This window comes from Anas acuta, chromosome 5 (genome assembly GCF_963932015.1).
Source record: "Anas acuta chromosome 5, bAnaAcu1.1, whole genome shotgun sequence".
Taxonomy (NCBI): domain Eukaryota; kingdom Metazoa; phylum Chordata; class Aves; order Anseriformes; family Anatidae; genus Anas; species Anas acuta.
The window spans coordinates 65,235,643-65,260,621 of NC_088983.1; the positions used below are offsets into that span (position 1 = coordinate 65,235,643).

General features: G+C 45.2%; 1 protein-coding gene across 1 annotated transcript; it reads left to right on the forward strand.

The window, feature by feature from the left end:
* The first annotated feature begins 14,181 nt into the window (after positions 1-14,181).
* On the forward strand, positions 14,182-17,111 carry RASSF10 (Ras association domain family member 10). The gene has a single exon (XM_068685402.1). It carries the CDS (start codon positions 14,500-14,502, stop codon positions 15,826-15,828), a length of 1,329 nt encoding a protein of 442 aa, XP_068541503.1. The 5' UTR covers positions 14,182-14,499; the 3' UTR covers positions 15,829-17,111.
* Positions 17,112-24,979: the final 7,868 nt, after the last annotated feature.

Here is a 24,979-nt window from a genome sequence, read left to right on the forward strand (position 1 = left end):
TAAATTCAGACAGGCTCGGTGCAGTGACCACTTCCCTGGGGAGCCTGTTCCAGTGTGCAACCACCCTCTCTGTGAAGAACCCCCTCCTGATGTCAAGCCTAAATTTCCCCTGCCTCAGCTTAACCCCGTTCCCGCGGGTCCTGTCACTGGTGTTAATGGAGAAAAGGTCTCCTGCCTCTTGACACCCCCTTACGAGGAAGTTGTAGACTGCGATGAGGTCTCCCCTCAGCCTCCTCTTCTCCAGGCTGAACAGGCCCAGTGCCCTCAGCCGTTCCTCGTACGTCTTCCCCTCCAGGCCTTTCACCATCTTCGTAGCCCTCCTCTGGACACTCTCCAACAGTTTCATGTCCTTTTTATACTGTGGTGCCCAGAACTGCACACAGTACTCGAGGTGAGGCCACACCAGTGCAGAGTAGAGCGGGACAATCACCTCCCTTGACCTACTAGCGATGCCGTGCTTGATGCACCCCAGGACACGGTTGGCCCTCCTGGCTGCCAGGGCACACTGCCGGCTCATATTCAACTTGCTGTCTACCACAACCCCCAGATCCCTCTCTTCTAGGCTGCTCTCCAGCGTCTCATCGCCCAGTCTGTACGTGCAGCCAGGGTTTCCCCGTCCCAGGTGCAGGACCCGGCACTTGCTCTTATTGAACTTCATGCAGTTGGTGATCGCCCATTTCTCCACCCTCATTCGAGTCCACAACTCCTCCAAGTTTGGTATCATCAGCAAACTTGCTCAAAATACCTTCTATTCCTACATCCAGATCGTTTATAAAAATATTGAAAAGTACCGGCCCTAAAATGGAGCCTTGAGGGACCCCACTGGTGACCACCCACCAGCCTGACGCAGCCCCATTTACCATAACCCTTTGGGCCCTGCCCGTTAGCCAATTGCTCACCCATCGTATGATGTTTTTATTTAGCCGTATGGTGGACATTTTGTCCAGTAGGATCCTATGGGAAACCATGTCAAAAGCCTTGCTGAAGTCCAAAAAAATCACATCAGCTGGTTTCCCTTGGTCCACCATACGGGTGATCTTATCATAAAAGGAAATCAGGTTAGTTAGGCAGGAGAAATCAGGTTAGTTAGGCAGGAAGTCAGTTCCATTAAACATCTGTATTCATCCTGCATCCTGCTCACGTCACTCTCTGCTCATCAAACAAACTCAGGGTTCAAACACAGCCAGCCACACCTGGCTGCCTGCTGGACAACTGCAGTGCATCAGCTATGGAAGATGCTACAGTATCATGGAAATAGGCCACCAAATGGTAACAAATCCCAAAGGAAGAGTTGCAGGAGTTACTGCCTCATCATCTGCTGGTCCTCAGCAGCTTGTCACAGCTAGCAGAGGTGCAGTGAGGGGACCAGTAGGCTCCCGGCTTCAGGGCACAAAGCTGACTCCAGTCTTCAAGAAGGGCAAGAAAGAGGATCTTGGAAAACTACAGGCCAGTCAGTCTCATCTCTGTCCCTGGAAAGGTGTTGGAACAGCTTGTTCTGGATGCCATCTCCAAGCAATTGGAAGAGAATAAGGTTATGAGGAGTAGTCAGCATGGATTCACCAAGGGGAAATCGTGCTTGACCAACCTCGTTGCCTTCTGTGATGGCATCACCAGTTGGGTAGATGTGGGGAGAGCAGCGGATGTCATCTACCTTGACCTCAGCAAGGCTTTCAATACTGTCTTCCATGACATCCTGCTAGCAAAGCTGAGAAAGTGTGGGATAGATGAGTGGACAGTAAGGTGGGTTGATAACTGGCTGACTGGCCAAGCTCAGATGGTGGTGATCAGAGGAGCAGAGTCTGGCTGGAGGCCTGTGACTAGCAGTGTTCCCCAGGGGTCGGTGCTGGATCTGGTCCTGTTCAACATCTTCATCGACAACCTTGATGAGGGAATAGTGTCCACCCCCAGCAAGTATGCCGATGACACAAAGCTGGGAGGCGTGACAAAGTAACGCGCTTGGTGGATGAGGGAAAGGCTGTGGATGTGGTCTACCTTGACTTCAGTAAGGCTTTCGACACCGTTTCCCACAGCATTCTCCTCAAGAAACTGGCTGTTCTTGGCTTGGACTGGCGTACGCTTCATTGGGTTAGAATCTAGCTGGGTAGTCAGGCCCAAAGAGTTGTGGTGAATGGAGTTAAATCCAGTTTGAGGCCGGTCACTAGCGGAGTCCCCCATGGCTCAGTCCTAAGCCCAGTTCTCTTTAATATCTTTATCAATGATTTAGATGAGGGGATCAAGTGCACCCTCAGTAAGTTTGTAGATGACACTAAGTTAGCTGCATGTGTCAATCTGCTCAAGGGTAGGAAGGCTCTGCAGGAAGATCTGGATAGGCTGGACCGATGGGCAGAGGCCAACTGTATGAAGTTCAACAAGGCCAAGTGCCGGGTCCTGCACCTGGGGCACAACAACCCCAAGCAGAGCTACAGGCTGGGAGATGTGTGATGAGAAAGCTGCCTGGCAGAGAAGGACCTGGGAGTATTGGTGGATAGTTGGCTGAATATGAGCCAGCAGTGTGCTCAGATAGCCAAGAAGGCCAACAGCATACTGGCTTGTATCAGAAACAGTGTGACCAGCAGGGCTAGGGAAATGATTGTCCCCCTGTACTCGGCTCTGGTGAGGCCGCACCTCGAGTACTGTGTTCAGTTTTGGGCCCCTCGCTACAAGAAGGACATGGAGGTGCTTGAGCGAGTCCAGAGAAGGGCGATGAAGCTGGTGAGGGGTATGGAGAACAAGCCTTACGAGGAGCAGCTGAGGGAGCCTGGAGAAGAGGAGGCTCAGGGGTGACCTTATCGCACCCTACAGGTACCTTAAAGGAGGCTGTAGCGAGGTGGAGGTTGGTCTATTCTCCCGCGTGCCTGGTGACAGGATGAAGGGGAATGGGCTAAAGTTGCACCAGGGGAGGTTTAGATTAGATATTAGGAAGAACTTCTTCACAGAAAGGGTTGTGAGGCATTGGAATAGGCTGCCCAGGGGAGTGGTGGAGTCACCATCCCTGGAAGTCTTTAAAAGACATTTAGATGTAGAGCTTAGTGATATGGTTTAGTGGAGGGCTGGTTAGTGTTAGGTCAGAGGTTGGACTAGATGATCTTGGAGGTCTCTTCCAACCTAGATGATTCTGTGATTCTGAGTGGCTGGCACGCCAGAAGGCTGTGCTGCCATTCAGTGAGACCTGCACAGGCTGGAGAGATGGGCAGGAAGAAACCAAATGAGGTTTAATGAGAACAAATGTAGAGTCCTGCACCTGGGAAGGAACAACTGCACGTATCAGTACAGGCTGGGGGGCAACCTGCTGGAGAGGAGCTGTGAGGAGAAAGACCTGGGGGTCCTGGTAGATGAGAGGTTGACTGTGAGCCAGCAGTGTGCCCTAGTGGCCAAGAGGGCCAGTGGGATCCTGGTGTGCATTAAAAGGAGCGTGGCCAGCAGGTCAAGGGAGGTGATCCTCCCTCTCTACTCTGCCCTGGTCAGGCCTCACCTGGAGTACTGGGTCCAGTTCTGGGCTCCCTGGCACGGAAAAGACAGGGATCTCCTGGAAAGAGTCTAGCGGAGTGCCACAAAGATGATACGGGGCCTGTAGCATCTTCCCTATGAGGAATGGCTGAGAGACCTGGGTCTGTTCATCCTGGAGAAAAGAAGACTGAGAGGGGATCTTATCAATGTTTATAAATACCTGAAGTGAGGTAGACAGAGGGATTTGACCAACTTCTTTTCAGTGGTTTGTGGGGACAGGACAAGGGGCAATGGCCACAAAACTGATCACAGGAAGTTCTGCACCAACATGCAAAAGAACTTCTTCATGGTGAGGGTGACAGAGCACTGGAACAGGCTTCCCAGGGAGGTTGTGGGGTCTCCTTCTCTGGAGATATTCAAGGCCTGTCTGGACGCCTACCTGGGCAGCCTGCTCTACAGAACCTGCTTTGGCAGGGGGTTGGACCCGATGATCTCTTGAGGTCCCTTCCAACCCCTACAATTCTGTGATTCTGTGACCCTCTGTGCCCCAGGCTGGGGCTGCCAGCTTAACACTCCCAGCTCAGGCAAGGCCCCCACTTAAAGGCTGGCTTTCAGAGATGCAAGTGAGACTTACAGTACAGAGCCAGTACATTTTTCAAACTTCCCTGGTCTGTTTCTGTACCATTTTTCTCCCTCTGTAAAATAAAACTTTAATTGCTCTCTTCCCCCACCATACCCTTAGCTAGTCACAGTCCTGCCAGGTATCCCTCTCTATGCGCCTATGCAGTCAGCAGCCTGCCAGCCCCCTGCCTCAGCTGTGACCTTTCTAGACCTCCACTTGGAGGCCTCCAATACACTATCTGGAAACCACAGGTAGTCCTGAGAATAAAGAAAGCTATCTGTAACAGAAAGTTTGGGGAAATTACTCAACCAATTCTGCATTCGAGTTTTATTCCAAACCTTAGTTCAAAATTTTTCATATAAATACGCTTATATAAAAGCCAAATCCTGGACTACATCCACCTATCATTAAAGTCACGGAGAGCTCTGTGGATATCCAGACATTTCTACCACACCAAAGGGTGTGTTATACCAGGGCACCAAGCTGTAGGTGGGCTCTGCTTCTCAGGATGTAGCCTGGTGTATTCTAAGAACCTCACTGTCAAACATTTTGATCCAGGATTTCGGCGTCCTTTCAACTTTTAGCCAAAAGGCTACCACTAGCTGGGGCTGCAATATGAGTAAGCATGTACTCTAATAAGGGGAAAATGAGGGCTGAACTTCTAGGCTAGGAAGATTGAAGGACCGTGCCATATAGCTCTGAGCGTCTCTGAATCCCCCTGAAGGTTGTGGCAGCAACCCAAGATCTCTCTGGATCAAGCCATCACTCATTCAGAAGGTAATTCTCCAAGGACTTTCAATGAGGTCCTTTATTTCACCTCTGACACTGCTTCCATGCTACTAGTGTTAGAGTTTCTGCCAAATTTGTGAGGCTTCCCTTCCTGTTCTCTTTTCTCTGTTTCTCTCTCTTTTTTTAAAGAACCTTCAAAAATTTGAAGGCCCCCAACCTTCAAAAATTGTTTCATTTGCTTTGTTATTTTTATACAGCACCTTTCAAAGTCCAGAGTAAGAGTGGTTCTGTGGAGCTAGATCACGCATAGCCAAGAAGGCTGATAGGAGAATGGGTACCCCAAGCATGGACCAGTAAGCTACTTGGTGAGGCTGAGGCTGTCTACGATGAGTACATTGAATACTGGCAAGTTTCTTCAGAAAAACAGACCTCAGGGTGTCCAGTGATAAAACTCTGGAGAGATTCAGAGTGGAGAAAAGTCCCGTAACTACATCCTCAAAGGCTCTCCTTCCTTCCTCATGTCTATGTTAAGGAAAACCATCAGAAAGAATCACTGATGCTGCTACAAGCAAGGTAGAGATGAAGTGGAGGAGTAGAAGGCTGAAAAGAATAGATGATTTGTCATAACAAATGTGGGTTTAAATTCTGTAGATAAGAAGTTCTTCAGCTCAAATGGTATCAGTTTATACACTGTCCTCTGCTTAAAAACAAGTTGCCAACAAAGTTTTAGAGTTAAAAGCCCATTTTATCATCATAAATGAAATCAAGTTTTGTTTCCTTACTAAAACAAAGTATGTAGGAGTCAGAGGAAGAACAACAAGGAACTGTAGGGTGTCTGGAAACCAGAAAAGTGTCTGGACTAAATTCAAGTGTTTGGACTAAATTCAAGGCTGATGCAAGTCAGCATAGCTTTGAGGCCTTAACTGACTTTAAGCTACCAAAAATCTGATTTATGATGAATATCCCTAGTAGAAGCAACATATTAGCTTATTTTCAGCATATATATATATAAAACTGTATCATCATATGAACTAATTACTGATACATAGGTCCGAAGACCTCACTAGATGTAAAGTATATATGTTCCATTACAACAGCAGCCTTTTCAGTTGGAAGAAAGGCCTCCTGGAACTGCTTTTTTTTTTTTTTTTTTTTCCCACTGAATAGTCAGCTTTTGCCAACTGACTTTACAAGCACAAAGAAGAAGTGCATGCAAAGCATCCAGAGTTGTCAGCTGCCAGTAGAATTTACACCCAGCCCAGAAGCCCCATGAGACTCCCTGAGGATTGCTTATAAAGTAAAGGATAAAACTGGAGGCTCTTTTCAGCAACAAGAGAATTGCAATGCAGCAGCCCACTGAAGCACAAGGAGCTGATGATGGATGGAGTATCATTTTTTCCTGAGTGACAAGTAAATGAAGCAGATACAATCTCACTTTTTATACAGTTGTCAATTTGTAAACTAACCTGAAAATTCTTTTGTGTGAAAGGCACATCATTATACAGAGGTGCGAGCACACTAATAATCAGTCTTCTAATTTGTTGTGTGTAATGCCTGCAAAGGTTTGTGAGGATTTAGGCCTTCCAAAATCCTGGTTGCTACTATACCAGTAGGTGCTAGCTACAGTCCCTATTTCTGCCAGGATCATACACTATATTTTACTGTGCTGTGCCAATTTTTGTTTTTATTAATGTTTCTGTCACTTCCTTTAAAACAAAACTCCAGTAGCTGCCAGATCCTACAGATTTTCTTGATGTTCCTTTCAATTTTTCTTTTCTTATTTTCCTCACATTGCTTTCTCTGTTGTTTCTCCATTGCTTTCATTGTTATTTAATGCTTATGGCTTAGTTAGGGATCATGATATCTCACCAAGGTGAAGAAAAGGATAAAGCAAAACATTTTTTTTTATAGGAATACAATGAGTGCTAGACAATCCAGGTGTCTCCTACACTTTTTTTTTTTTTTCAGGCCTGTGCTGGGCCATCCTGATGGGACCAAGCATTTCCTCAAATCCCACCATGTTCGTGGGGCTCTCAGAAAAGCCACACATCACAGATCACCCTATCTCCCTGCTACACGCACCCAACTCCAGGGTTTTTTTCACATTAATTTAGCCCAGCTCCCTTTCTCACATCGCATATATCACTCAGTTTTCTCCATTAGCTTAAGTAAGGTTGCATCTCATTTTATTTTCTGTCCATGGAAGCCATCCAGGCAATATCTGCTCAAGGGAAAGAACAGCATCACTGAAATCATCTTGCTTTCTACGGTGACCTCTGGCCTCTGGACCTCATCCAGCTGCCACTGTTAATGTCAGAACGGGGTCAGGGTCCATGCAAATATACGTAGACTATATTCAGCTTTGTATTCTCTTTAAGTCTTTCTGCATTATTTTTTGTTGAAATGATTTGTAAAACCTCCTTATGTATTCATCTATGAATTTAACTTACTTACTTGAACTTCTCACAAAGGCTTGGCTCAAGCTAGGTTAGTATTATAATAATCTACCAGGAATACAGAAAAAAAATGTTTAACAATGTGTCAAGGAGTCAAATGTATTGTTGTAATAAGACAAAAGTTCAGAAGTAAGGCTTTGGAAATATGAAAATGCAGAAATGCAAAGGGTTAGAGAGATCACAACTAAACAGAATGAGGCTGGCGAATGTAATAATCTCTCGGTCTTAGTTCAGTAAGGATTTCATTATACTTGAGAAGGAAATTATACTTCTTACATAACGTTTCATAGCTACATACTTAAACCCTTACAACCCAAACATAGGCCTATACTGTTACAGCTGAAATTAACCTCTGACCCCACAAACAGGACAGAAAGATAGACTGCCTGCTAAGTCCACTTAGAGGAAATCAGATAATTTATTGTAATGCTGGAAACACTGAAAGTTCCATTTATTCCAACACTAAGCATCCCTGTGTCTTCATGCTAATCTACCAAAACATCTTACTGCAATAATACATCCTGATTTTACCATTTCTCACTTTAGGGTGGTTTCTGACACTTTTAACAAGCTCCCTGCAATTTATTTTGCTGGGGAAAAGAACATCACTTCATCTAAACTTAAGAGATTTCCTAATACAATAGACAGACAATGCCTCTGTACACAAAACTCTTGGTTCTTACAGATTTTGGAGTGAACGCACTTGTAGGGTGGTAGAATGAGACTACACACTGCATAGTCACAGACAGGGACATACGTCACTAACTGTTCTCCATCTCAGAAGATATATAATTAAATTCAAATCCTTTCTTTGTACCTGGAAGAACTGCTTTACAGAACTGTAGTGCGTACAGTATACCTGCAAGCACACACGATCCAGATATGTTTACCAAAACGCAATGCCAAGGTTGATCTGGGTCTCTTTCTTCACAGCAGTTATGTGATGGAACCGTATTACTCACATTGCCAGCATAAAGAGGGATGTTCACTTCACACCTAACCATTTCCAGCTATCAACACCCTAGGGCCAGCTCCCAGCAAAACTTCTCACAGTTTTGTCATTAATCCCAGCAGAGGGATTAATGAGAATTAATCACAGTTTCTCTGCCTGTTCTGCACAGAAAAAACAACAGAACTTTTCATTACCATTGCCCTGTTATGGCCAGAAAGCTCAGGTCTCTTCTGTGCATATAAACCCAGCCTGCAAAAGAGTTATCTTGTGCCCATAAAGGGAACTATGTCATCTGCATTTCTGAGGCCACAGTGCTTGCTTATTCGGAAAGAAGAGAAGGTATATTTGAATAATAAATAAATAAATTTGAATTTGGATATTCACAAGTTAGCAGCTAAAACATACTCATCAGGAATATTTTGGTCCTGAAGTAGTTAAAAGTCTTCTTGATAAAGCTCAGTAAGATAATATATGACCTAGTGCATCTGCTTTGAGCTTAATGGCCAAAACTGGAAAAAAAAGTTTCTGTGAGATCCTGAGACATTTTCTCAAGGGTTGCAAGAATCATTTAATGTAAAAGCAAAGACACTACAAGTGCTAAATAATTGAAATTGTCATATTTGCATTGAGAATGGCTGCCAAGGAAAAGAATGTCACTATACCTAATATCTGATTCATTTTTTGACCAACGAAGACCAAGTATTCAAGCTAAGACTAAGTTATAGCAGTACTAACCCATTCTCAAATACATTTAATTTTTTTTTGGAGAAGAAAAGTGTAACCATTATTTGAGTCAGGTTTTTTTCATATTTTCCCTCAAAGCATACTAGTGCAACTGGATTACTTAGAATCAAAATTTCTTATATCTATTATGCACACTAGAAGGAAAAAAAAAAATCTGCTCTGTTCAATTATTTCTTTTCTTTCTTTCTTTTTTTTTTTTTTAATGCTAAATAGCATTTAGCAAGAAAAGAAAATCTGAAACATAAGGTGTAAAAGGAGAGGGATTCCTTTCCATTCGAAGGGTTATAGGCACAAACAAACAAAAGCAGGTTTTTAAATATTTGGTTAAAAGATTAGAAGCTGAAAATATTTTCTTGGTTCTGATCTTTGCTGTCTCCCTAACCTGCCGTGTGACATTGGTTAAGCCTTCAAGGTAGGGATGGTCTCTTCCCATGCATTTACATTACATCTAGCACATCAAGACTTCCAGGCTGTACTGTAATATAAATATACGTCATCATAATTTTCTTTAATGGTAGTCTATACACATACCTGCATTTTCAAAGCACTGCAGAGGAACTTACCCATGCAGCCCCCACTGATTTCACTGGAAGACAGTTCCTCCTGATATACCTTTTTGTAGTTTGGGTGTGTGAGCATTAAAACAAACAAAACCCAAAGTTGGATAAAGTAGTCAAAGCAGTATAATCCAGCATCAGAGCTATTATTCAAACAGACCACACCACAGTCTTCCCAAATGGATCACACAAGCATGTATTATTAGTGTTGTGAAGCAAAGAGTTATTGCATGCTGTGTTTGTAAACTGTACTGGTTGCATACAGGGTATTCTGAAACAAGAAAGTACATATCAGATGCAAGAAACTGAAAGAAGTGTGTTAAAAAGTGTGTTGAGAGTTCATAGCATACAGAAACAGATGAGGAATTCATTACTCTTCAAAGTTACCTTTCTCAAGTGCCAGTTCCTTCAGTGGCTTCAAGAGAAAACCCCAAATAAACAAGCTTTCTGTCTTGTCTAAAGCTGTTCAGATACAAAATGAACAGCTTTCTTTCAGAAGAAAGTCTAAGTCTACACAGTGTTTTGACTAAAGTTTGAATATTCCTGCTAATAGAGGTAGTTGTTCGAGCACTTCATTCCATGCATGCTAACTAGGGATGATTTGGTTATTCACAATACAGTTTGGTTATCCAGCTTTATACTTTCAGGGAAAACGAGGTACAAAAGAAAAAAGCATCTGTGAGAGAGTGGCCTGTAAGTGCAGGTAGCCCTTTCCACTATTCATGTATCTGACAAAGTAGGAAAGCTGTAATATACTTTATTAACAGGCAAAGCATGCCCTTATTGGTTGAGACAAAAACGTTAGAAAGCAACAAGTATAAGGAACCAACAGGTAAACCTCGCAAAATAAGATTAAGAGGAACATACAAAGGGGAGCCGGGAAAGCAGTATTGCTGCTCAGGATCACAACAAAGAGTAACTTCACCAGACAGCGATGGCTCAACAGATTACCAGTTGCAGCCTGCCTTTACTCATTTCACTTAGATTGTGTTCTTTTGAACTGTAACCTCAGGAAAAACGAGTAAATTGTCCTGAGAGTGATCTAAAAAGTAAAAGCAGCTTCAATGTGGAATAAAAAAAATAAAAATACCCCGAATCCGAATCTGTACACTTTCCTCCATCTAAACACTTTTGAAAGAAGTGAATTCTGTGTCTCAAATACAGATTTCTAAGACTCCCCCCTCTTTCTTGCTATATAAAATAAGGAAGCAGGAAATGCATTTTAATCTATTTATTATAGGTTCCAGCTATTGAAGAGAATCATTTTACTTATTGAAAATATCAGGGCTACAATTTCTTTCTGTCAGCTCAACTTCAAAAGACATCCCCCAAAACAAACAAACAACAAAAACCAGCAAATAAACCATTGGACTCCTCACTATCCAACCCTATAATGGGAAATGCTGTTCTTATCACAAAAGACTCGGTAACGTAGTTGCACACCTCAAAGAAAAGGAAGCAAGAGAAAGAACTCCATGTGAAATACCAGAATATAGCTTATTTCCCATCACTCTGCCTTGTAATTCTTCTGCAGCAGGTAATAATAAACCTGAGCTTAGACTTTTCAATACAGCCTGAAAAGTTAAGCTCAGAAATCTCCTTTTGTGAGGTCAGGTGGCTACTAAGTGTATAATCAACTTTAAATTTTTGTAATTAATAAAACAAATCAAAAAAAAATGCATGCCATGCAGCAATGTTCTGGACAGCATTCTGTCACAGGAGGTTGTGCTTCAGATGCAGAGACTGCTGACAGCTGTGCATTGATACAGCAGTACACAAAGCCTCTGGGTTACAGGAGATCATATTTATTACCGTTTACGGTTTAAACTCTGTGATATGTTTGTTTCAGAAATTACAGGAGACCTACGTATTTTTTATCATTCTTCTGTTTGGGGGCGTGGGTGTTTGAACATCTGTCCGTCCCTGCCGTTTGATGTTGGGATGACATCACCTCTTCATACCCTACGCTCTCAAGGCTTGCACACATCGTCAACTGCAGGAGGGGTTTGACTTTGCCAGGTGGGAGACGTCTGAAGAAGCCTGTACTCCACTGCCTTTGCGATGCAGAATATATTGTCTGCTGAGCTTGCACTTCCATGTTATCGGTCTGTAGTTGTGGAACTAATGCGGAACTTCCTCATCTGCCTTTCTTATAGAATAATTAAAAGAAGGAGAGGAGGAGAGGAAGGAGGCAGAGCACTAGACAGTCTAGTTTAGTGACTAATGTCACCAGAGTGAAGAAACCCCATGTGCTTTGTGACATTGCTACTGCCTTGCTATATATCCTTAGGTGAGGCACTTGACTCCTCTATACCACAGCATTCTTATCTGCAAAAATGAGGTAACAATGCTACCTTCCTCTGTAGGATCCTTTGAGATCCCTGGAGGCAAAGGGCTGCCTGTGCTCAGTTGCCTTTTGGGATTCAGCCCAGCAGGGCCCAAACCTTGCTTCAGATTGGTGCTTAAGTGCTTAAGGTGCTTATGTGCTTAAGGTCTCAAAACTTTTGAAGCTTTGGTGGTATTTTCCTGAGTCTGCAGACAGACTAAAACAAAATTCCTAAGGGTTAAACTTGAGATCTAACAATGCAAATTTCTGATGCCAACCTTTTAACCAAGGATTATATAAATACTCATCTGATAGGCTTATCCTACCGAAGTCAAGTGTTTGCCTCCTTAATCTCACTGCCTCCAACCAAATTGCCAGCACCTTTATTCTGTCTCTGGCAGTGCTGCCTCGGGAGCTCTACCAGGAAGGCAGAGACAGTTTTCTGTACACAGAGATGTGGTCAGGGGAAGATGGAGCAATCACCTTCCAATTCCATCATACAAAGCCAGGCTTGGATGCTGGATAGATACAGGCAGTCAGACAAGTTGGAGCAGCTTGACCTGTGCGAAGAATACGATATTTCTTCACATCACACCCTGCTCTTCCTGTATTGTTCTGTGCCAGAACTAAGTAGGTACAGACATTCCCATAGGAAATACATGTAAAATGAGATCAAAATGAAATGGGAAAGGCAAGGAATCACTGGTAAAGGGATCAGACAATTTCTCACTGCCTAGTTAACCCTTTCTCTTGTGGAACCTGACTGCAGCACACAACGAAGGATGGTCTGTCCTTACAAGTAAGTTTCTGCCAGCCTGATGAGAGCAGCAAGGCTTTTCTTTTCCTATGCTCCTGGGACCTTTTCATCTCGAGCCTTTCAGAGGCTGTCATACGGTCCCATCAGACACCCCCTTCCTGTTCAACACCCTACCATCTTGGGGCAGTGTGAGCTCCTGGTTTTGTCCCAAAGTGGTTATGACCCTCTCTGTCAACCTGGAATGAATTATGCTTTTCAGCACAATACGTGCACAGAACAAAAAGACTGCACACCTTAGGAATAACCGTCCAGCAGCAAACACTTCCTTCTACACAAAGCAAGTGTCTAGCACCTCTGACACATTGTGAAAGCAAAACGACTAGCTCCTGAAATCAGCAGCGACATACATGTACTTTACCATCAGACAGGAAAATGTAACATTACTGTGAGGTGACCAGGGTCAGGAAGCAAAATTCAGCCTAGTTCTGACACCCCTATCTTGCATGCCCTCATTGCAACATGCAGTGGCCATGGAATTGTTTAACCTGGAATAATACAGGAAAGGAATGTCAGCAGCTGGTACATGATCCTTGTGATCTTCAGCTCCAGGAATGCAGGAATCCGGTGGTCTCTCAGCCCACTTCCTCACTGGGTAGGAGTCTGCATGGCAAAAACCATCACTGTAAATAGCTACGTTGAGCAGCCAGAGCAGAGGGCAGGCTCTTCCCCAGGACTGTGTCTTCCAGGCAAGTACGGGAGCACAGCAGCCGCCCATGTTGAGCCGTGCACTAGAGGAGAAAGCAGGGCGTCAGGCTGCAGGATTGTTAACTCACTATTTCAATCTGCTGAATTACAGCAGTTAGGTTGGAATGCCACCGCCCTGTCCTGTTCCACTGACGCGAGCACAGGCTGCATCCATCCACATGAGAATCATCCCCATGCGACACCGATTTTAGTGGCTGTGAAAACCTCCCAAAAAGCTATGGATCAACCTTCAAGTTAGAGAGTTTTCCCCCTTTACTCGTTATAATACTTTCTGGCCACACAGAAAAGAAGCACAGGTCCGCGAATCCCTGCGCTGCATCACAACACGAAAACCCGTGCCACAGCCCTGCCTTTTATTCCCACTTCGTACGTCTCCTCATGTTAATCCACACTCGGAGACCGATCCTGTTCCCATCAAAGTACGCAGAAAACTCCCATTAAAATCTGGCTCGGCTAGTATTTTAATAACCCTCAGACATTCCCGTCCTTCGCATATTTCATCTGCGAAGCGCTTCGCAAACCCGACTTTCCTAATTACAGGCGGCCGATTCACTAAAACTGGAAATTCCTCGCCGGTTCTGCCTTTAGCTTTGAAGCTGCGGGACTCGCTCTGTCCCTCGGCATTCTGGAAGATCCCTCGACGCCGCTCGTTTGCAAGAGGCAGGGCAGGGGGGAGCGGAGCGGAGCGGGCGGCGGCGCCGCGCCTCCCAGCTCCCAGCCGGCGGATCGCGGCGCGGAGCGACGGGGCGGTGCTGCCCGCGGGCCGGCGGCCGCCGCCGGGGCGGGAGCCGCGGGGGGCGCCCACGTGGGGGCAGAGGAAAACCCGGCGGCGGCGGCGCTGGGCCCCGCCAGAGCGCGGGCGGCGGCGGCCAGACGGGCTCCGCGCCGGACTCCGCTTCGCTCCGCGCCGGCCCCTCCCGGCGGCACGCGGCGCGGCGCGGGGCAGGAAGGGGTGGAGCGGCCGGCAGAGCGCTCGGCGGGGAGGCAGGAGGGCAGCGCCGGAGCCGGGCGGGCGGCGAGAGAGGTGGCCCGGCCATGCTGAGGCCGGCCGGCGCCGCAGCTCCCCGGAGCGCCCGCATCGAGCGGCAGCCTGGCCGGTCCCGCTGAGCCCGCGGCCCCGGCCGGCCGCTCGCGGCCGCTCCCGATGGAGCCCGAGGAGCGGAAGATCTCGGTGTGGATCTGCCAGGAGGAGAAGCTGATCTCCGGGCTCTCCCGGCGGACCACCTGCTCGGACGTGGTGCGGGTGCTGCTGGAGGACTGCCACCACCGGCGGCAGCGCCCGGCGCCGCCCGAGCCCGGCGGCGGAATGCTGTCGGGGCCGCCGCACTCGTACTGCATCGTGGAGAAGTGGCGAGGCTTCGAGCGGATACTGCCCAACAAGACGAAGATCCTGCGGCTCTGGGTGGCGTGGGGGGACGAGCAGGAGAACGTGCGCTTCGTGTTGGTGCGCAGCGAAGCCTCGCTGCCCAACGCGGGGCCGCGCAGCGCCGAGGCGCGGGTGGTGCTCAGCAAGGAGCGCCCCGGCCACGGCTTGGGGGCGGCCCGCGGCAGCCTGGCGCTCACGCAGGAGCGGCAGCGGCGGGCAGTGCGGAAAGCCTTCCGCAAGCTGGCCAAGATCAACAAGAAGCGGCAGCAGCCGTTGGCCCGGGAAGCCTCGGCGGCGGAGAGGATGGAGACGCTGGTGCACCTGGTGCTCTCGCAGGACCACACCATCCGCCAGCAGATCCAGCGGCTGCGCGAGCTGGACCGGGAGATCGACAAGTACGAGGCCAAGATCCACCTGGACCGCATGAAGCGGCACGGCGTCAACTACGTGCAGGACACCTACCTGGTGGGCGCCGGCGGAGGGGAGCCCGAGCCCGAGCCCGAGCCGAGCCGGGAGGCGCCTCCCGAGGAGGACTACGCCAGGAAGTGCGAGGCGGTGCTGCAGCTGCAGGAGCAGCGGGCGCAGCAGGAGGAGCTGCTCGAGCACCTGGCCGCCGAGATCCAGCAGGAGCTCAACGAGCGCTGGATGAAGCGGCGGCGGGAGGGGCTGGAGCTGGCCGCGGGGCCCGGCCTGGCCGAGACGGACTGCGACACCACCGAGCTGAGCGGTGGCGGCGAGGGCGAGCTGCAGCTGGAGCACGAGCGGGTCAGGACGCAGCTGAGCACCAGCCTCTACATCGGCCTCAAGCTCAGCACGGACCTGGAGGCCGTCAAGACCGACCTGGACTACACGCAGCGGGCGTGGGAGGACAGGGAGCGGGAGCTGCAGCGCCTGCTGGAGACGCTGGGCACCCTGGACGTGGCGGAGGCGGCGGCGGAGCCGCGCGGGGCGGTCGGAGGGCGGCGGGCGGCGACGGGCGGCTGGCTGGAGCAGGCGCGGGCGCTGCACAAGGACGGCGCCGACAACGACGAGGACTCGGACACGGGGCTGAGCTCCATGCACAGCCAGGACTCGGACTCGCTGCCCGTCTGCGAGTCCCTCGTCTAGCGCCCGCCGCCGGGCCGGGGATGCGGGGCGGCCGCCGCCCGTCGGCTGCGCGGCTGCCCGGCCCGGCCGCGGCCAAGCCCCCGTCTCCGGGGCGGCCCCGAACCACGCCCGGCCCCGCGCAGCGGGCCCCCGGCATCCGAAAGCTGCTGATCGTCTGCGAGCCAGCGGGGGAGAGAGGTGTCCCTGCTGCTGAGGTGCCAACGCCGAGCACCAGGGAACGCGCTGCAGTTCCTTCTGGCAACGAAAAGGGGTGATCAATCACTTCTCCCAAAAGGGCAAACTAAGGCAAAACGGAGATGAACGTGCCGTCTGAACCAGCTCTGCGGAGTGCTTTTCCCTATGCATAGATAGGAGTGCTTTGTTTAAAGGCGTACTAAGAAATCTATTAGTATCAGCGTTCCTTTGACAGTCTGTGAAAGCAATTAGCAGAGCCTGTACGTACACAGCCTTCGACTACGTTTTTTTCATGAGGCTAGCTGATACTTGGCTGAGCTTGGCTGTAGGTAAACAAAGTACAGAATCAGCTTGAGCTACCATTTTTAATAATATAGTTTGTATCAGGCCAAGAGATTACAATGATAAAAGCATGACTCAAGCCCTAGCTGCACTGAAGCTTAATCTTTTCAGTTATTCTAATAAAAAAAAAAGGGCATCAGCTGTAACATGCATTTCACTTAACTGCCAAATCTTCTTCTGCAGCTTAACTCTTACTGAAAGTACATGATCTGCTCTTACAATAAGAGAGATTAGGATTGTTGTATTTCTGAATAATTACAAAGATGGTTTAAGCAGTGAGAGACCAGAGAATGTTTACTCAGTCCTGGCTGACGGTGTGAACTTGTTAAAACTTCTGAGATTATTATTTATGTAAGGCTATTTATGAAATTTTTCATTTAATGATAAGAAAGTATGAAAAGGGATACATCAACAGACCAATTATTTACTTTGTACAAAAACCTTGCAGCTGCCTCTCCCGAAGCCTGGGTCCCACTCCCCAGCGGTGTGCTCACTGGTAGGATTCTGCAGGACAGTGAGGAACAGGCTGTGGCCAGGCAGCTGAAAAGCCATAGGAGAAATATTGTCTGGGGATCTGCTGAGGCTGTAAAACTCCCCATGTGCTATCGTTCTTGAAAAGTGTTATTCCACTGAATGGGCTTCAGTTATAAAAAAACGGTGATTTATTTTAAACACTGATTATATAATTGTTTTGCATATTTTAGCCAAATTTGAAAAATATTTAAGAACCTATTTTTAGACCTAATAAAATTCTTTATAAGACTAAATGGCTGTTCCCAATTTAGTGCAATTAAAAATAATATATCAGGTCTGGGATTTTGCTTCCTGTTATCTTGTGGTGTCATTTATCGTTCTCTGGAGTGAGAAGAAAGATAAAGCAAGCCAGACTTCCCCAGGACGTTTCATGACAGCGCAGTCCCCTCGCTTCCTGGTGGCACTTAGTGCTCCCTTAGGTCCAAGCACCAGAGCATGCATTGCTCACATCTAACCATTGCAGGTGCAGTGTAGTAGCATTTATAACTGTTGGCACATGTGCATTAGGAATTTCACCTTACTCTGCAAAAAACATGGCAGTAAAGCTGAAGAATAAGTTGTGGGGGTGGGGAGTCACACTGTCGCACCGCATTATTTTAACCAGCATGGCTGTAATGGGTGGGTGATGCAAGTATCTGTTGATAGCTTCTGCAGTGACTGATGTAGGCAATAAACCTGAAATTGTTTTACGTAAGTTATCCTATTAGCCACACCAAGCAAATAAAAAGCAAGAACATTATAGAAATAAGCTGCAACAGGCCATACGTCATTATGCTATTGGTATAGGCATCAGGTATTTTGTGAAACAGAAGGTGAAGGAAGCCAGGAAATTCAAAATTGCAAAGCGAAGTCTGCCTACTCATCCTCAGCTAGGAAAAGCCTTAACCAGGACAAAATCACTTTTGTTCTAGCTTGCTGAGGGACGTGCTGGTAGGGTGCCTTGTAGTGCTTGCTCTCAGCCGCTCAGCACCCCAGAGATGATGGGGTGGCTCACAACCCTGCTGATCTGCTGGCCTCTGCCCTGTGAGGGCAGGACTGAGAACACTGCAGCTGGCACTGTATGCTGAAGGATCTGATGGGGGCTGTGGAGATTTCTTACAAGCACGTATTCAAACGTGCTCCTATGCTGTGCACTTGGAGTTGGGTATATTTACTTGATACTTGAACAGAGTTACAATACAAGTGCAATGGGATCGGGTTTTGTCCTTGCACCCAGATTGAATTCAAACATCTTCACAAATTCCTCTCTCTCCAACCATTATTAAAACATTAGTACAGAAGAGGAAATCGCTGTTTGCATTGGACCAGGTAAGTCTTCCTTCCCATCTTTAACGAATAGAGACAAGTCACAGAATGCTTGGCTCTGACAGGGAATTTGGCCCCAGGGTTTAGCCTGGCTCTTAGCCAAGGGTTAAGAGAGCTGATTCCGAATTGCAGGTAGAAGGGCTGGATTTTATCTCCTTTCCTGCTATGAGAGAATGGAAGAGAGAGAGAACAGGAGAAAAAACTTGACCAACACCATGACAGAAATCTACCTCCTGGAACTGCTGAGAGAGAGGTGAAAGCTCTGGGACCAACACCTGTTTTTTATTTTATGTACCATTCCCCAGACGACCATTTTCTGAATGGAATAAAAAAGACTAACAGCATTATGAACTATTTAATGTAGGTCAGCATATAGCACTGCATTGTGCTATTTATTTGATACCCCAAAGCAAGAGTCAAGGACTAAGGGCAGCAGGCGTTCCTCAGATGCAGTACCTACAGAAATCAAAGGGAGGATTTTTTTGGAAGACACAATCAGAGCAGAATCAAGCCTTAAGTTTCACGCACCCTTTAAACAAGTATAATCAAGCACTGCAACCCAAGTCCTTTCTGTTTGCTGCCCCTGGCCATGTTTTTCTGTCTGCTCATGGCACTTTGGTTTGCTCCTACACAAGGTTTGTGGGACCAGCTGGTGAACCAGATCAGAAAAAAGCTGATAGGCTTTAACTCAGGTGAGACCTCTGATGCAGCTCAATGTACAGTCACACAACAGCTTGAACCAGTGACAAGGTATAATAATAAAAAATGAGAAATAGAAGGCACCTGGAAAGGTGAAATTGGCTCTTTCATTGGCAATATGCATCATCCTATGCTAATTTACATGTTGGCAAAAGCTTGGTTCTGATTGCATATATTTCCCCACTCACAGCCTGAAGAGAAAACTTCCAGTGGAAGACTATGGCTGGAGCTGAAGCTCACCTATATTAAACCTGAAGTGACCCAACTAGTCCAGCTTTTATCCTTGATATTGTTTCAGAAATCCACTGGCAAGCAATATGAAGACTCTATGTCAAATTTGATGTATTTCTATCCCTTAACACATGAGAGAGATCTGCCAATTTGAATAACCACTTTGTAGGGATATCATTTGATGCCTTAAATGATTGCGTGTGGTGGTGGGGGATATATTTACTGTAATGAACACTACTGAAAGGCAAAATGAATGACCTGCTAATTATTGCCATTCATTTATGCAGTACACAGCCAGACAAATTGGAGTTCAGTTGACTTACAGTGACAGATCCTTTTCCAAGAGTCTTAGTTTCAGACAAGATATGAAAGAAGGAGGGAAGCAAGTAAGTGGGCATGACAGAAGGAAATGTTATCAAGCTTTATTACTGACTGCTTGTGTGAAACTTATCTTCCAGGTTTACTTTAAAAATATGCTCTGTGTCTAAGTCTTGACAGACATGCACACCGAACTTTCTTTCCCTCAACCCCAGTGAATTCTACACTAGTTTGGGCTTTCATTTGCACTGAGTTGGTCTGGAGTTCAATACATGAAAAGAGCAGCACAGGCCATCAAATGAAATAACAGGTCTGGTGAGCTCTGCTGCTTACCAAGTTGAAATACAAGCCATTGCGGATTGTTGGAAGCAGATGTCCTTTGAAGTCACTTGATATTATTGCTCCTGAGCTGGCATACAAAGTTCAAAGAAATGAGCACGGCAAAGTGCAGGGTGTCTACACAGATGTTACTTCTTTTATACAAATTCACATTGCTAAATGAACTTGGAAGCTTAACAAAAAAGGAAAATTTAATAAGCTCAAAGCAAAATTGGACTCCATATGCAAATTAGCCAAATATCTTCAAGCACAATTGTCAAATAGTATTTTTTTAAAATATTACTTGCATAATTAAATACTTTACTTGTGTAAAAGCATCAGAGCAGAGCCTTTCATGCAGGGCAGATTCTCACACCCCTTCACACATTGAATAACACCACTGAGTTTGCTGCCCATTTTTTAGCATATAGTATTAACTCAATCAAGACATTAGAACATGCTCTTAAAATATAAATTCTGCAGGCTTCATACATTGCCTACATGTCCATTTGTTTATGTTTTAAGCTTTTCTTATTTGCGAAGTTTTTTCTGAAGTCCCCCTCCTCACTGTTTTGAAAATGATCCATGAACCCACTGCTGGTCCCCCAAAAATATAATTTCCCTCCCAATAACATGTTTCCTCCTTCCTGTCAACCTACTACTCCTCTACTCATTATTTACTCTGAATTTCATGTATAGTCTCAGCCAAATTGGTGTGAGTCTACAGATTAGCATTAGGATCCTGCTTGGTAAGAAACATGAAGAAAAAGTTTTTTCCATATCATGGCAAAAATTCATTGTTTTGTGCAGCACTTGGCAATCTCAGATGTTTTTTACAGCTCTTTATGTAATGGCATGTCATACAGTTTAAGGACATGCTCTCACCATTTGTTTTTTGCCACTGTTGCTTGCTGCCATTTAAAAAAGTATTATTTTTTAAACGTGTCTCCAAATTACCTTCCGATACCTCCTAATTTGAGAGGCAAGCAGTTCTCACAGGAGGAGGGGGCACATCTCAAACCACATCCAGGGGGAAAGCTATTGCAGAGCACTGAGGTAAGGAGACAGTTTCTATTCCCAGCTCTAAGAATAACTTGAAGAACAAGTGGTATCTTCTTTCCCTTGGAGCACAAGCATTTGATGAAGATATTTACCATGTAATTGCATGCCATCTGGCAGAACGAGGCCTCATCCAATTGTGGCCTTTTAGGTACTGTTGTAATGAAAACGTTAAACAAATTTCTCTCTTTTGTGCTTCAGCTTCCCAAACACTGAAGTGTGTGTGCTTCCCTGTTAAAATGGTTTTAAAGCATCTTTCCCATTTAACAGCTCAGTGAAACCACTGCAGTGTGGCCGCAGAACACATCTCTGCTAAGTCAGTCTTGGAATTTTATAGAGTTTACTGAAGGACAGAAAAAAAAAATCACCTGTGACTCATAGAAGGAGCTCTTACATATCTGTAACATGCTATCATCGGCTTACTAGCACCATGCTTAACATGGCTTAATTACATGATTATTTAGTCTATTATCTCTAAAAGAAATACTTTTCATCAGTCAAATTATGCTCATAAGCAGGTCTTTGGAAAATGTGTTAAAAGCCTTTAGGAAAAAAATATTTAATCCCTGCTTCAATTCTTCAATTTAATGTAATCCCCCTTCTTTTAATCTCTTACAGTTTCTTTCTTTCTTTCTTTCTTTTTTTTTTTTTAATGTAATCAGGCTATTAGTTTATGCATTTAATAATCAGAGTAGCCTAATAAATTAGAGTTTTGTTTTGTTTTGTTTTTTCCTGTTGTTTTGTTTTGCTTTCCCCACTTTTCACTGAATCTCTGCTTGATAGATATTTCTTAAAAACAGACAAAAAGTGACTTTGGAAATGGAGAGACAGAGAGACATTAATTACCTGTTGAAAACACTGGTCCTTGTTCCGATGTGAAATAGAATAACCTGATCATCCAATCATTTTGAATTCATTTTTACATATTTACTGACTTCAGGGTGTGGATTTTTAAAAACAATATCCCCTGCCCTCTACCTGTCAGGAATAGGCTTAGGTAAGAAGATGGCATTCTGTCTCAGAAGGATTTACAAACCAGTCAGGTTTAAATAGCATATACCTTCCTTCTTTCTCTTCTGGTATGGAAGGAAATACTTTCCTGCCTCTGCACAGTCTAAATGAATTGGGAATGAAAGGGAACAAGAGAATGGAGAATGAAACCATGCCATGAGAGAAGGGAGCTGAGCAAACAGCTGAACGGAATGAATAAGAAAGGACAAAAACCAGCAAGAAGCCTGGACAATAGGAAAGTAGCAGACAGCAGGAATTAACTTCTGCATTGTAGCAAGAAGATAAAACTCAGAGTCTGCAGTAACTGCCACACATGTGTGCTTCAAACTGCTTCACTACAGCAAACAAACAACAACCTGGGAAGAATGGGAACCAATGTCACAGTATCTTCATGGCTTAGCAGTACTGTAGCCAGGTAAACAGGAAAATCTTCTGAATTTCCTGAGGTTCTGTTAACTCAGCTATAAAGTCCTGTGGCTGCAGAGTTTGCAGTAGCATAGTGTGTTGAATATTTAAGGAGGAAATGTTATTCTCAAGCTGCTTTTTTCTTTCACTTTTAACTCATACTTTGTAAACCTGGAGGAAAGAGTGTTTCCCTAGATGATACGTTTATATCATCAAGGTTTCTCCTTAATGCACTCTTTCCCTAGAATATCAAGCCTGATACACTGTTTATCATCTGGATGCAGCTGCCATGTTGCTTTAAGTGTTTACCTACTTGTTTTTCCAAAAGCAGTGACGCAAAGTAGATAGGGTATTGAGTTTAATTTAATATTCAAGTTTAAGGTAAAAGCAGATCAAAATTTATTATTCCAGCTTACATAAACCGACTTGCAAAGCACATGCAATGGTATTTCTAAATATGTTTTTGTGGTGCAATTGTCTGAAGTAACTAGGAAAATAAAACTAACATTCACATTTTAAAGAAAATGTACAGCATTGAAGAGGCTTTCAGGGTAGGGTGTAGCTGCATTACCTGAGTGTTCCCCAGGCTTCCAACCTTAGATGCTATCATGCTGAGGGAACCTGGTGTGCTAGCTCTAAGGACCAGTACAGAGCACAGAGTGGATGGAGACACCACGGCTAGGCTCTGTACCAGGTGGGGACTTGATTGTTCTTGTGCACACCGAGACTAATAAGCTGCACTTTTTGCTACTCTGAGACAAGGACCTGTCATGTTTTGATATATGCTGTACCCTAATGTACTTTTGCTCATTATAATATCGTTATAATACCAAAACACACCTCCATCCCAAAAACTACCCGCCTCCAAGGTGCGACCACCCCTCACTGAGCATGCGCTCTAAATTTCTCAGAGCCTATTACTTTAAACGGAGACAGGAGAACTTTTAACCAATCATAACTAAGATATGCTTGACTAGAGTCACTCAAGCTCTACCTAAAAGTTAGAAAATAATATAAATTGGCCTAAGAGAGAGGGGATGTTAGGGAAGATACCACCATCAGGGGAGATACCATCCCAAGGAAATACAACATCCTGAGGACCTCCTGACTCCTGGGACTCCTGGGTTAATTTCCAGGCTAAGCATCTGTGTCAGCTGTGTATTTCATACGTGTTAGCTTGTTTTTGCAGACAGTCACTATTGCTGGCAATGCAAAGAACCTCAGTACCTGTTGCTGTAATAAATTGCACTTGATGGCATTGTTCCTAGTTGTGATAGTTCTCATTAAACATGACTAGAGTAACGCTGGTTATATGTTATTGGTGAATCCATGACCATGGTAGTTCAGTGCTCTGAATCCAACCAGACCCCTAACGGTTAATGCGTTATTGGTGAATCTGTGATTGTGATAGTTCAGTACCCTGAATCCGACTGGGCCCATAATGGTTAATTGGCTATACCCCTTAACACAACAGTTTTACAAACATATTTACATTTCAGTTGCTTAAAGTCTCGTCAAGTGTCACAGAAGCGAGTCACATGGAGTTCAATTATTCCAGTTAACAAACACAATTACCATGTTTTGACAATATTAATTGGACCTGTACTTACACTCCTTTCTTAATTTCACCTTCATAACCACCTCCATAATTACCAACTCCTATGGCTATAGTATGCCTAAAGGAATAGTTTACCTTTACAGAACACATATTTCACTTCTCTCTCACTGCTCCCTTTCCTCCAACATTCCTCCCTACAAAATTTCCAGGCCTTTTTCTTTTCCTCTAGTCTTTAGCAATTGGGTTTCATCTTTCCAAGTACCAATGGTGAAAGATACCAGAATTCATCTGCCACACACTTTTAATTCAAGGCTCATAGCTGCTAAGTCACAGTCATTCCAGTTGAACTTCTTTCACACCAGTGTTTTTGGATTTCTTTTATTTATAAAACTGAAGAAGAGGTATTTTTCCTAGTTCAAAGACAAGCAACCAGACAACCAGCTTACGTGAAAGGTCACAAGCTCCACTGTTTGGACCAGGATATAGGAATCTCTTTATGAAAGGAGAGAAGTTTGAGACCCTGAAGACAAACCCATTTAACCCAGGGATTAATTTGTGCAACATTTTCAGCTAGAGCTAAATAACATCATTCTTACTGGCATTTGTATAGCAATAGGACCACATGAGATAGAATCCTTTTACACTAGCTGTTTTTAAAAGACACAGGACAAAGCAGTCCCTGCTTTGAAGAGATCACAGTGCAGCCAGATGTCCCTTGAGATAATGGCATAGGAGCTGCTGTGACTTGACTTGGGTGTGTGGTAAGTTAGTATCAGAGACAGGAACTGATGCCGACTCTCTGAAATCCCAATCCACTTTTCTCTATGCTAAACCCACACTTCCAGCCTGTAATGTGGTACAGACAAAAGGCAATTTATAAATTCATCTCCACCCCTTACTGCCACAGGAGATGTATTCCAGGTAACGTGGAGACTTACTCAAGCTACTGAAGAAATAAGGGAGGTCAAAGAGTATTAGGAAAGCATTGTACTAGACTACTGCATTTCATAACCATGTTTCATAAAAAGTCTCAAGCCTACTATTTTGTACTCCAAGAATTTATGGTTTGGGGAAGATTCTTGATTCATCTGAATGTTAGTGGCATAAATAGCTGCTATGTATTACAAATGTGTTTCATTCTCCATCTTCTGAATATCTGTACTTCTTTCTGCAACAAGGAGAATCACACATACTGCA